The following is a 12,872-nucleotide window of genomic DNA, read 5'->3' as shown; positions in this document are numbered from 1 at the left end:
GGCGTCGCCACGCTACCAATCCTGGCAGCTCTTGGCTATCGCTCGACCGACAACTAACCCTAGAAACCTTCCAAACCTCTCAAATATGAGACACAACTCAAGAATTTGCAATGCAAAATGAGGAAATCCGAGCACTATTTATAGGCTATGTTCGGATCCACCGAACCTACTTCGGAACGTCCGAACTCCTACGTGTCCATCGGCTCTTGACACCTCATGATCGGATCCACCGAACCTACACTTCGGATCATCCGAACTTGCATGTAAACTGACGTGTCGATCAACTCTTGACACCTCATGATCGGATCCACCGAACCCACTTCGGATCGTCCGAACCCTTCGGTGCTACCGAACCATCTTCGGTCCGTCCGATCATGACCACGGTCAAAATTACACATTAAACCTTCTTAATCACCATTAATCCGTTAATTACCCAATTTGGAATTCGGGCTACTACATGCACCAATATTCAGATGGAGTCAGGTGTAGGGTTTTTCTGGGCACGTTGGTGAGGTCAGCCCAGCAGTGGTTTAACACTTTGCAGCCCAGCTCTATACGTTCTTTTGAGGACTTCTCAGCTGCCTTCTTGCACCGATTTGCTAGCAGCAAGAAACACCAAAAAAACTATTTGAGCCTGTTTGTGGTGAAACAACAAGAAGCTGAAACTTTGAGAGAGTTTGTCCAGCATTTCAACAACGTAGTATTGGAGATACCAGCGGCCACTCCTGACATCATGATAAGTGCCTTTACCCAGGGACTTAGAGGAGGAGAATTTTTCAAATCGCTTGTCAAGAAACCTCCGTCGAGCTATGATGATTTGTTAGTTCGGGCGGAAAAATATGTAAATCTCGAAGATGCCCAACGGCATAAGAGGATGGAGCAGCGACTTGGGGGAAGTAGAGTTGAGGGAGCGGAAAGAGGAAGTAGGAAGAGAGGCGCGGGCGAGAGGGAGGATGATAAGGCTAGGGGCAGAGGACAATTCTCATCTCATGTTCCTCTGGATGGGAGTCGAGATAAGGTGATGGAGGTGAGGGAGTCAGGGGAGAGGGGGGAGAAGTCGCAGAGGGTTGAGAGCAGTGCTCGACCTCCTCCGCGGGGTAGACAAGAGGAGTCCTCGTCCGGGAGTGAGTTGAGATCTCGCCCGTCTTCTAGGCGGGGTCGAGTCCCTCCATGGATACATCCGAGGATCGAAGAGCCGAGGAGAGAGGGTCGATGTCAAGATGTCCCTTAGGAGCCCGTCGAGCCGAGAAGGGGAAGGAACGAGGATAACCACCCTACGAGAGGAATGATTCATATGATCTCGGGGGGTGCTGCTGATGGAGACTCTGGGCGAGCTCGGAAGGCACATGAGAGAAGGTTGGAGAACTTTGAGATATCTAAGGGTGAAGACTTACCACAAGATCCCATCATCGGCTTTGGACCGGAAGACCTCCGAGGCGTTGTGACTCCCCATAACGATGCCTTGGTGGTGACGGCCACCATTGCCAACTATGATGTGGCGAGGATATTTATTGATAATGGAAGCTCCGTAAACGTCTTGTTCAAGAGCACGTTGGATCAAATGAAGCTGGAAGGATTCGAGTTTGAGCCGGTCTCCACCCCGCTGTATGGGTTTGCAGGACACGCCATCCCGCCTTTGGGTCAGATTGTTCTTCCCTTATCCTTGGGGAGTGGTCCTCGGCGGGTAACAAAGATGATAGCTTTCACTGTGGTTGATATCCCGTCAGCATATAATGGAATCATAGGGCGGCCATCCCTAAAGGATTTCAGAGCCGTAGCTTCCACTTATCATCAGAAGCTTAAGTTTCCTTTGGGAAAAGGAGTTGGAGTCTTGTGTGGGGACCAAAAAGCCGCGCGTCGATGTTATGAGGGGGTGGTGAGGGAGGAGGGGAAAAGAGCGCGTGTAGAGGTTCACATGATTAAGAGAGGAAGAAGTGATTGACTTTGTTCCAGGGAGGTATAAGAGGAGCATAAAAGTTGGAGAAAGCGCAGGGCAAGGCTTAAAAGGGACCCTGAAATGCTTACCACCTCAGAAAATATTGCTCTTGAATTTATTGTTAATGTATTTCATCTTTGCATTTTCCTATGTAATTAGTTGGAATTCAATAAAACCAAGTTCTTATATTAAGTTCATGGATGTTGTTGTATTGTGAGGATGAAATAAATTTTATTTTCCTGCTAAGGCATCGCCTAGCAGAGGAGCAGTGGGGAGAGGAGCAAAAATTTTATTTTCCTGCTAAGACATCATCGCCTAGTAGAGGAGCAGTTGGGAGAGGAGCAAAAATTTTATTTTCCTGCTAAGGCATCGCCTAGCAGAGGAGCTGAGTTGGGGTGCAAGAGAAATTTTATTTTCCTACTAAGGCATCGCCTAGTAGAGGAGCAGAGTTTGGAAGAAGAGAAAAATTTTATTTTCCTACTAAGGCATCGCCTAGTAGAGGAGCAGCGTGAGAAATTAAATTTTCCTGCTAAGGTCTCACCTAGCAGAGGAGTTAGAGGGTGGCGGTGTTGAATCTTTATTTTCCTGCTAAGGTCTCACCTAGCAGAGGAGTTAGAGGATGGAGGTGTTGAATATTTATTTTCCTGCTAAGGTATCACCTAGCAGAGGAGTTAGAGGGTGGATGTGTTGAATCTTTATTTTCCTGCTAAGGTCTCACCTAGCAGAAGAGTTAGAGGGTGGAGGTGTTGAATCTTTATTTTCCTGCTAAGGTCTCACCTAGCAGAGGAGTTAGAGGGTGGCGGTGTTGAATCTTTATTTTCCTGCTAAGGTCTCACCTAGCAGAGGAGTTAGAGGATGGAGGTGTTGAATATTTATTTTTCTGCTAAGGCATCACCTAGCAGAGGAGTTAGAGGGTGGAGGCGTTGAATCTTTATTTTCCTGCTAAGGTCTCACCTAGCAGAGGAGTTAGAGGGTGGCGGTGTTGAATCTTTATTTTCCTGCTAAGGTCTCACCTAGCAGAGGAGTTAGAGGATGGAGGTGTTGAATATTTATTTTCCTGCTAAGGCATCACCTAGCAGAGGAGTTAGAGGATGGAGGTGTTGAATATTTATTTTCCTGCTAAGGTATCACCTAGCAGAGGAGTTAGAGGGTGGATGTGTTGAATATTTATTTTCCTGCTAAGGTCTCACCTAGCAGAGGAGTTAGAGGGTGGAGGTGTTGAATCTTTATTTTCCTGCTAAGGTATCACCTAGCAGCGGAGTTAGAGGGTGGAGGTGTTGAATCTTTATTTTCCTGCTAAGGTATCACCTAGCAGAGGAGTTAGAGGGTGAAGACGTTGAATCTTTATTTTCCTGTTAGAACATCGCCTAGTAGAAAAGAAGGAGATTTGGATATTTTATTAGCCGTGGTGGTTTAATAACATTAAAGATAAACTCGTGAGAAGCAGTAAATTCAAATGCAAAATACTCAAAGGATAGAACCGCAAGAACGAACAAGTGAGGAACCCGAGGCGGGAGTGCGAGCGCTCGGCTGGCGAAGGTCGAGGCGAGCTTGTGTGTGCGAGCGAGCGAGCGAGCTTGTGTCGATGGGCGAGCTGGTGTCGATGGGCGAGCTGGCGAAGGGCGAGGCGAGTGGGGCGAGGGGCGAGAGGCGAGGCGCGAGAGGCAGCGCACCGTGCGGGGCGGTGGGGCGAAGGGCGAGGCGAGCTGGGCAGAGGGGCGAGAGGTATGGGCGCGCGGCGAGCGGGGCAGGGGCAGTGAGGCGAGATGGGCAGGGGCGAGGCGAGCTTGGGCGAGTTTGCGGCAGGGGCGCTGGGGCGAGCGTTGCTCGGGCGTGAGGGCTAGGTGGTTGCGCAAGGTTGATGCAAGTGTATGTGGGAGCGTGCGATTACCAGGCGATGGAGAGCTGGTGAATGAATTGCAGAAGAAATTTTTGTGGTAGAGGAGAGAAATGAAGGAGAAAATTAATTTTTCTGGTAGAGGAGAGAAATGAAGGTCGATCCTCGTAATAGCGGCGAACATCGTTCGTCAACGGCAAACAAAATTAATTTTTCTGGCACGGTCCGTCCTCATTGTCGATAAACCAAGGACAACACGACTAATCGAACTTTGAACCTACGATTCAGTTCGACTTGGGAGGGGGAGACTGGTGATACCCCAGGGATGAGCCCATTAAGATCTGGCCCAAACTCCCGGCCCATATCTGAGGCCCACAGGTGAAGGGCCCATCAGAAGCCCAGGTATCCTCCTATAAATACCAGGTTTGAGCGTATGATTATGAATTCGATAGATTGTTCCCAGCAGCACCCTTAGCTGCTCCCCCATATTATCCTCAGTCACTGACTTGAGCGTCGGAGGGGCTACGCCAGGACACTCTCCTGGCCCCCTTTTAACGGTCTTTTTCTTGATTTCAGGCTCAGGGTCATCTTAAAGCCCACGTCTGAACTAGTGACGTTCATTGAGATCGGACCCTAGATTTCCCGTGAGTATCACTTAGCTAAAAGCGTGTCTACATGTTTATATACTTGTGTTCATAGTAGCAGAACTTTGACTAAAGTTTCTGATGATTCTTTTATTTGGCATAAGCGTTTAGGACATATGCCTATATCTTAAATTGATACACCAGACATCCATCGTGAACACTATTGAATTGTTGTTTACTTATTAAATATATATATATATTATCAAGTCTAATAAATAAATATTATATGAACGATAGCCAAGATGAGCATATATATATATTAGTATTCATGATATATATATATATATATATATATATGTCTTGCATGTACCATAATAAGTAATAATGGCTGTCACGCGATGGGCATTCAGATTTGGACACACATATTGATTATAGTATCATTGGACAGACAACCTGGGCTTTCTATTGGGTCACATCATTCAAAAAGGAAGTGACGCAATTAAAATTTAAACGAACAATTATTTCCAGAAAACAAAATTCCAAGTGCTGTCCATAAATTTGACCTGTAGACGCGATTTTTTATTCATCTTAAAATAGTTAGGTTTTAATATAAATTGATGTATATTGATATTATCGTTGTATTAAGTTGATCATGAATAAAAAGAAAAGGGCAAAAACTTGTGTGAAACGGTTTCACGGGTCGTATTTGTGAGACGGATCTTTTATTTGGGTCATCGATGAAAAAGTATTATTTTTTATGCTAAGTGTATTATTTTTTATTGTGAATATCGGTAGATTTGATCCGTCTCACAGATTAAGATTCGTGAGACGGTCTCATATAAGACTCACTCAAAGAAAAGGTAGATGATAATTTGAATACTATGATAACTTAAGTAAACGTATTTTCTTAAAGCAAGATCCACATGAAATAGTTGTAAGAAAAACCCATTATTGCAGTCACATTTGTATACGAATAGTGTTAGGAGCAGAAATAATTTTAGAAAGAGTGAATAATTTTTTTTTCATTTGGGCTCTCATAAGTTAACAATAAGAACTGTGTAGAAATAAATTGACTGAGATTTATTTGAACAAAATGACTTGTCAAAACTCAATTGGGTTATATGGTTATATTATGAAAGGTAACGTCACGAGTTTGTTTCTGAATGTTAGAAGACTTCAAATTTCTTATGGTACCTCTTATTCATCATAGAAGATTTACACTAAAAGATTTTGTTAATGACGAAAAATTTGAAATCACTCACTTCAGTAGGACTTGATGTTGCCTAAATTAATCTTTTAGTAAACTTCAATCTTAATCAATTTGAGAAGTAAAACTTCTTACTCTCAATGGCAAAGATTTCACAAAAAAATTCTAAGCACAAAATGATCCTCAAATGATCAGATATTAACTTATCACCGTGTTCTTCCTCTTATCAATTTGGCTCGCAGAAAGATTTTCAACAAAAAGTTAGGTAATTAAAAAAGTTAGAAAGTAAATAGAGTCTAAGAAACTTGTCAAACTATTCTATTTATAGACTTCGTCTACAACAGTAATCTTTTTAAATCATATATCCGTTTCCAAATAAAAATGTTGTTGTTGCCATGTGCTCGTTCTTTCTGACATGTTCTAGAAGTGCGTATTAATCCTGACATTCTGTTGAGAATCAGTATTTTTTGGTATGGAATTTATCCGATATTTCAGCTGGGTTATGATTCTTAATCATTGAGTATAAAAATATTCTTCGGAGAATGTTTGGATATGAGCTGGCTGATCGAATGAAAAAACTGACAGTTATGCTGCATCATTTGTCTTTATATCAGCTTGCCTATCACTATCAGTTTATCTATGTAGTTAGTTAGACTCTAATAAAACTTTTGCTCATAAATATTCAGGTTTTTCTTGAATTCAATTAATTTAGCTTTGTGATTATCCGTTAGATCAACATCCTTTTTAAATCACCAAAACTTATAATGTTCTAATACATAGTATTTGGGTTGTAACAAAAAATATTTCCCATTGACACTAAATACTCGTTTAAACCAATATCCTCGGGGAAAATTATATTTCAAGCCATGTATCTTGCATGTTATTCAATTTTTGGTAAATTAAGTCTAAATAGGATAAGTTTTACTTCTTCTTTCTTTTAAGTTTTTCAATTTTAATCATTTTTATCATACTGTTTATATGACATCGAAAAATAATAATGTATTATAGGAAAATGTCAATGTGACCAATGTCATGTTAGTACTATGGTGAAAATGGTATAATGAAAAAAAAGAGAATATCAATTAGCGGACCAAAGCTTTGAATTAACAAATGATAAGACAAAAAAACGACCAAGTTATAGAACTAAAATTGTAATTTCCCCATTTTGAGTGTCTTTGACATTGCGCACATAAATAAATGTCTCAAATCAAGCAAAAGAAACATTATATACATTATGCCACATTTTTACTATATATTTTTTTTTTTCACTTTTTTTACTATATTTTTTTATTATTTTTTCACTTGGGAAAAAAATTGTAGCATGTTTCTCAATGTAATTAAAACTAAGACGGTTGATCATCGAAATAAATAAAAATTGAGAACTAATTTTATATTACAAAAGAACATAAAACCAAATCAGTAGTATTGTTTTATTGACCCCTTCAATTCGATAAAGTGAAAATTTAAATAATGGCTTCTTGGTGTATAGGAATCTTTCGATGTGTTTGTTTAAAAGTGAGACGTACTTATTAATTAAATTTGCGATTTTTCATAAGACGAGGAATCTGAGAATATGTGACACAAAGTTTAGCACGTGAACATCTGAGCAAAAAAATTAGTTTAATTTTTATGTTTAATATAATATTCATTTAAAGATGATGATTTTATTTATTTTTAGACTTATAATTAAGTTTATAATTCTATTTGCAAAATATTTATTTATATACAGATATTTTGTGTTATGTGGCATAACATATAAGATATTTACATATTTATGCAAATGACGAATCTCCAACTATAACGCATAAGCTCATACTCGATTTAAATGGTCCGATGTTGTCAGAAAATAAAACACAAAATATAGATACAATGGTATATATATGTCATGAAATACGATTACAGTTACAATTGTCTACTTAACTAGTGAGAAAGCTGCTTTACTCCAGAAATCTTTGTATGAAACACGTTGACATTCTGAAGATCCGTCAAGCTCTAGTTCCAAGACAAGACCAATTTAAAGTTCAAGAAACTTGCAACTTTTAACTCACGGATGCCTCACATTTTCTGTCTTATAATTACTTACATTGACGGCCCAAAGAAAACAAACAAACATGTAACCAATCAAGCTTCATTTCGAAAATTTGAAGCATAATTTGACTATCATTAACAACCACTAACAACCTTTAAATTTTGAATTTTAAACAACCCCTTGGCCAACATATAACAGCCAAATAATTGGTGTTTAAGGCCATTAATATGGTGACTATTACAGGTTGAAAACCTTCCAGATCTTTCCTCATTCCAGCATATAAATATCACCCTAAAGTTGAAGGAAATCATGCCAAACACAAATGATTTCACTCCCTTTTTTGAGTTTCCCTACAACATTATATTTGAGCAGGAGTGCTGCTAATTTTGGGCTAAAAATCTGTCCAAAACCGGGTAGAGATGTGCTGTCCATTCTCTAAGACTGATTTCTGCCCGTCTCCGAGCAACCATTTGTAAGCAAAGTTCTGTTCACTTCATTGGAGGAAGACAACGACTTTCGAGTTCTCAAAGAAGAGTTGTTGTCTAAAAATTGTGTCGACCTTAATTAGCAACCTTTCCGACAACTTTGTTCACGTTAATTCTCAACTTAAGATCAAGAATGTTTCCCCAAACACTCATTCTCATATTTCTTGTCATGCCTCGGGCCCGGGCTCGCGACTGAGTGACTGCACAATGAGCTCTTATAGCAACTACTTCATATTCGTCTTCGCTTTACGAAAATTATTAACCCAAGTTGCTATAGAAGTCCATTGTAAGCCATTATAAACTCATTTTAAATCTTTCATTTTTAAGATGTGGGACATGTTGGGATATCAGGGAAATAAACGAGGTAACATCGCAGCAGAACATCATAAGTGATATCAACAATAAATAAGATGGACACCAATATTTATAGTGGTTCACCCCAAGATTGGGCTACGTCCACTCTAAACCTCTCAAGGAGATCACTTCTTTATTAATAACAAAGAAGACAAGAGAATTGAGAATACAAAGTATTTCACTCAGAACACTCTGATTTTAACACTCACTTTCTCTCCACTAATCCTATTCCTTCCAAGGATAAACACTCCTTAAGAAATCTCACACTAAATCCTTTATCTCACTTCTACACTTATGATTGTAGATGAGAGGATTTGTGTTTTTGGTGTGATTTTGAAATGAAGAATGGATGTGTATTTATAGGAAAAGTTTAGGGAAAAAACAAAAAATAAAACCTCATGGCTTACCTCATTCTTTTTGACTAATCAACACATGTGTTAATTGTGTTGTTGAATTCCAAAATTGTGTGCTTTGAATTCAAATATGGGTGGCTTGATTACTTAGCAATTCTCCCCCTCAAGCCCATTTTGTGATTCGATCAAACCTGCAACAGTTCTACAGTATTCCAACTTCCATTTCGGCAATGTCTTGGTCATCATATCAGATCCATTTTCATCTGTGTGAATCTTCTCAAGTTTTAACAACTTCTTCTCCAATACATCCCGTATCCAATGATAGCGTACATCAATATGCTTTGATCTTGAATGCATTGAAGGATTCTTTCCAAGATGAATTGCACTCTGACTATCACAGAACAACTTATATTGATCCTGCACAAAACTTAATTCCTCCAAAAACCCTTTCATCCATAATAGCTCCTTGCATGCCTCAGTTGCTGCAATGAACTCCGCTTCAGTGGTGGATAATGCTACACACTTTTGCAACTTTGACTGCCATGACACAGCTCCCCCTGCAAATGTAATCAGGTATCCTGATGTGGATTTTCGGGAGTCAACATCTCCTGCCATATCTGCATCTGTGTAGCCTACAAGCTCAAGTCTGGATCCTCCAAAACTCAATCTATGTTTAGAGGTTCCCCGTAGATATCTGAATATCCATTTTACTGCAGCCCAATGTTCCTTTCCCGGTTTTGAAAGGAATCTACTCACTACACCTACTGAATGAGCTAAATCCGGCCGACTACATACCATGGCATACATCAGACTTCCAACAGCTGAAGCATATGGAACACTTTTCATTTCTTCTTCCTCATCCTCTGTAATAGGACTCTGCTTTGAGTTCAACTTGAAGTGGTTGGCAAGAGGACATCCAACCGCTTTGGCCTGGTCCATGTTGAACCTCTGAAGTACTTTCTCAATATACTTCTCCTGCGACAACCAGGTCTTCTTGGCATACCTGTCTCGATGGATTTCCATGCCAATAATTCTTTTTGCTGGCCCCAAGTCTTTCATTGAAAAAATCTTGCTTAGTTGCTTCTTTAGGCCTTTGATTTCAGAAGCATCTTTGCCAACAATCAACATATCATCTACATAGAGTAGAAGCACCATCAAATCATCATCAGAGGTATCTTTGACAAACACACAATGGTCTGCAGTGGTTTTCTTGAATCCCTGTTGAGTTATCACCGATTCAAACTTCTTGTACCACTGTCTTGGTGATTGCTTGAGACCGTACAAACTCTTCTTTAATCTGCACATGAGGTCCTCTTTCCCCTTCTCTTCAAACCCCTCTGGTTGCTCCATGTAGATTTCTTCCTCCAAATCCCCATGAAGGAATGCGGTCTTGACATCCATTTGTTCCACCTCCAGATCAAGCTCAGCTGCTAACCCTAGCACAATCCGGATGGATGTCATCTTCACCACAGGTGAAAATATTTCGTCAAAGTCGACCCCGTGTTTCTGTCCGAAACCTTTGACGACAATCCTAGCTTTGAATCTTGGTTGACTACTGTGTTCTTCGTGCTTCAATCTGAACACCCACTTATTCTTCAAAGCTTTCTTGCCTTTCGGCAACTTCACCAGCTCAAACGTCTCATTATCATGCAATGATTGCATTTCTTCTTGCATAGACTCCATCCACTTATCCTTGTGTTCATTGGTAATAGCTTCCTCGAAGCTCTCTGGTTCTCCCCCGTCAGTTAGCAGGATATATTCATTTGAGGAATATCTGGTTGAGGGTCGCACTTCTCTTCCAGAACGTGTGGTCATTGTACCACGAGAACTTTCTGCTGGTGGTTCACTGTGAACACGAATCTCATCATCATCTTCATGATCGTTCTGCAATTCTTCATCTTCAACCGGTTGTGGATTTACCGTTGAAGGCCACCATTCCAGATCTTGTTCAGATCCAGAATTCTCCTTTTCCGCAGTCTCCAAGAATTCATTCTCCTGAAATATGGCATCACGACTTCTTATAGGCTTTTTGAGATCTGTATTGTAAAACTTGTAACCAAGTTGATCCTCGCCATAGCCTATAAATATGCACTTTCTTGTTTTGACATCCAACTTCTGTCTTTCATCCTTTGGTATATGAACATAAGCAACACAGCCAAATACCCGCAAATGATTATAGGAAACTTCTTTGCCTTGCCACACCTGCTCTGGGACATCATAATTGAGAGGAACACAAGGTGAGCGATTCAATATATATGCAGCAGCAACCACGGCCTCACCCCAAAATTCCTTAGTCAGCTTTGCATGTGAGAGCATGCTTCTGACTCTTTCTGCCAAAGTTCTATTCATCCTCTCAGCTAATCCGTTGAGTTGTGGTGTCTTTGGTGGTGTTGTTTGATGTCTGATTCCGTTCTTTTTGCATATCTCATCAAAGGATCCAATGTATTCTCCTCCATTATCCGTTCGAATACATTTGAGTTTAATGCATGTTTGCCGTTCAACCAAGTTTAGAAAATTGTTGAATGTTTCCGCAACTTGGTCCTTGGTTTTCAGTGTCCACACCCAAATTTTCCGAGAATGATCATCGATAAAAGTTACCCAGTACCTCGCTCCTCCGAGCGACAATGGCATCGGACCACATAGATCTGAGTGCACCAGATCTAGAATTTTTTCGGCTCTGCTAGGAGGTGAACTTTTGAATGATATCCTGTTTTGCTTTCCGGCTAAGCAGTTTGTGCATTGTTTCATATGAACCTGCTTTATACCGGGCAGAACTTGCTTGCTCACAAGGCGTGTAAGATTCTTTTCACTTATGTGACCAAGACGTCGGTGCCACAACTCTGTTGAGTTTTCTTCCCCTGCGTAGTTCACTCTTTCGGAATGATTTTCCTGAACTACATATAGCTTTGACATCTTTAATCCCTTTGCCACCACAAGTGATCCTCTTGAAATCTTACATACCCCATTTCGGAAGGTTGTACAGAAACCTTCTTCATCGAGTCTTTCGACCGATATCAGACTCAGGCGCATATCTGGCACATGCCTGACGTCTTTCAGGATCAGTGTAGAGCCATCCACGGTAGTCAAGCTCACATCTCCTTTTCCCACGACTCTGGATAAGTCGTTATTCCCCATCCTCACCACACCAAAGTCTCCTTGTGTGTAGGATGTAAAGCATTCTCTTCGAGATGTGACGTGGACTGTTGCTCCACTATCGATCACCCAACTAGTTACTTGAGTTGCCAAATTTACGGACTCCTGCTCTAGCTCGTGAACAACATTGAATTCATCAATGGCGTTTGTTTGCTCATCGTCGGTTTCATGTTTGTTTTTCGGTTGCCGACAATATTTTTTAATATGTCCGTTTTCTCCACAGCGATAACACTTTATGTTGGCATATCTCCCTGAGGACTTGCTTCTTCTTGGCTTCTGATTTGTGTTTTTCTTGATCTTGCTTCTCTCCCTTGACTCAGCAGCCAAAACATCTGACTGTGAGGTAGAGGATCCTTGAGATCTCCGCCTCATCTCTTCATTCAAGATGCCACTCTTGATGAAGTCCATACTCACGGCTCCTCCTGGTGCTGTGTTCGTGAGTGATACCTTCAGAGTATCCCAAGACTCTGGCAATGAAGCTAGCACAATCAGAGCTATCACCTCGTCATCAAGTTTTATGCTCATACTTGATAACTGCTCCACGAATCCTTGAATCTCGTTCAGATGATCTGCGACCAGAGTTCCTTCTTTGTATCGAACCTGGACAAGCTTGCTCAAATAGAACAATTTGTTGTTACCACTTTTGGAGGCATATAGTGTCTCCAACTTTGTCCAAAGCGTACGAGCATGTGTCTCGTTAGAGATGTGATTATACACGTTGTCATCGACAAATTGTCGGATGTACCCGCAGACTTGCTCGTGCTCGAAGTTCCATTCAGCATCTGATTTATCATCTGGTTTAGACTCGCTGAACACCGGTAGGTGCATCTTGGTGACGAATAGAAGATCTTTCATCTTACTTTTCCAAAGTTGATAATTAGAGCCATTAAGGCTAATCATCTTGCTTGTGCGTACCTCCATCTTTTGTGAATGC

The 12,872-nt window shown here is 40.7% G+C and overlaps 1 protein-coding gene across 1 annotated transcript; it reads left to right on the top strand.

Annotated features, from left to right (window-relative positions):
- The first annotated feature begins 1,285 nt into the window (after positions 1-1,285).
- Positions 1,286-1,942, top strand: LOC140817375 (uncharacterized). Its single transcript, XM_073177027.1, has one exon. It carries the CDS (start codon positions 1,286-1,288, stop codon positions 1,940-1,942), a length of 657 nt encoding a protein of 218 aa, XP_073033128.1.
- The last annotated feature ends 10,930 nt before the right edge of the window (positions 1,943-12,872 follow it).

This window comes from Primulina eburnea, chromosome 16 (assembly GCF_022965805.1).
Source record: "Primulina eburnea isolate SZY01 chromosome 16, ASM2296580v1, whole genome shotgun sequence".
In the NCBI taxonomy this organism is placed as follows: Eukaryota; Viridiplantae; Streptophyta; class Magnoliopsida; order Lamiales; family Gesneriaceae; genus Primulina; species Primulina eburnea.
Note: the sequence above shows the minus strand (reverse complement) of the source record. Positions and strands in the feature narration are given on the sequence as shown.

Excerpts from the sequence above, each read along its gene's own strand:
- LOC140817375 (XM_073177027.1), top strand. The coding sequence starts at position 1,286 with ATGATTCATATGATCTCGGGGGGTGCTGCTGATGGAGACTCTGGGCGA.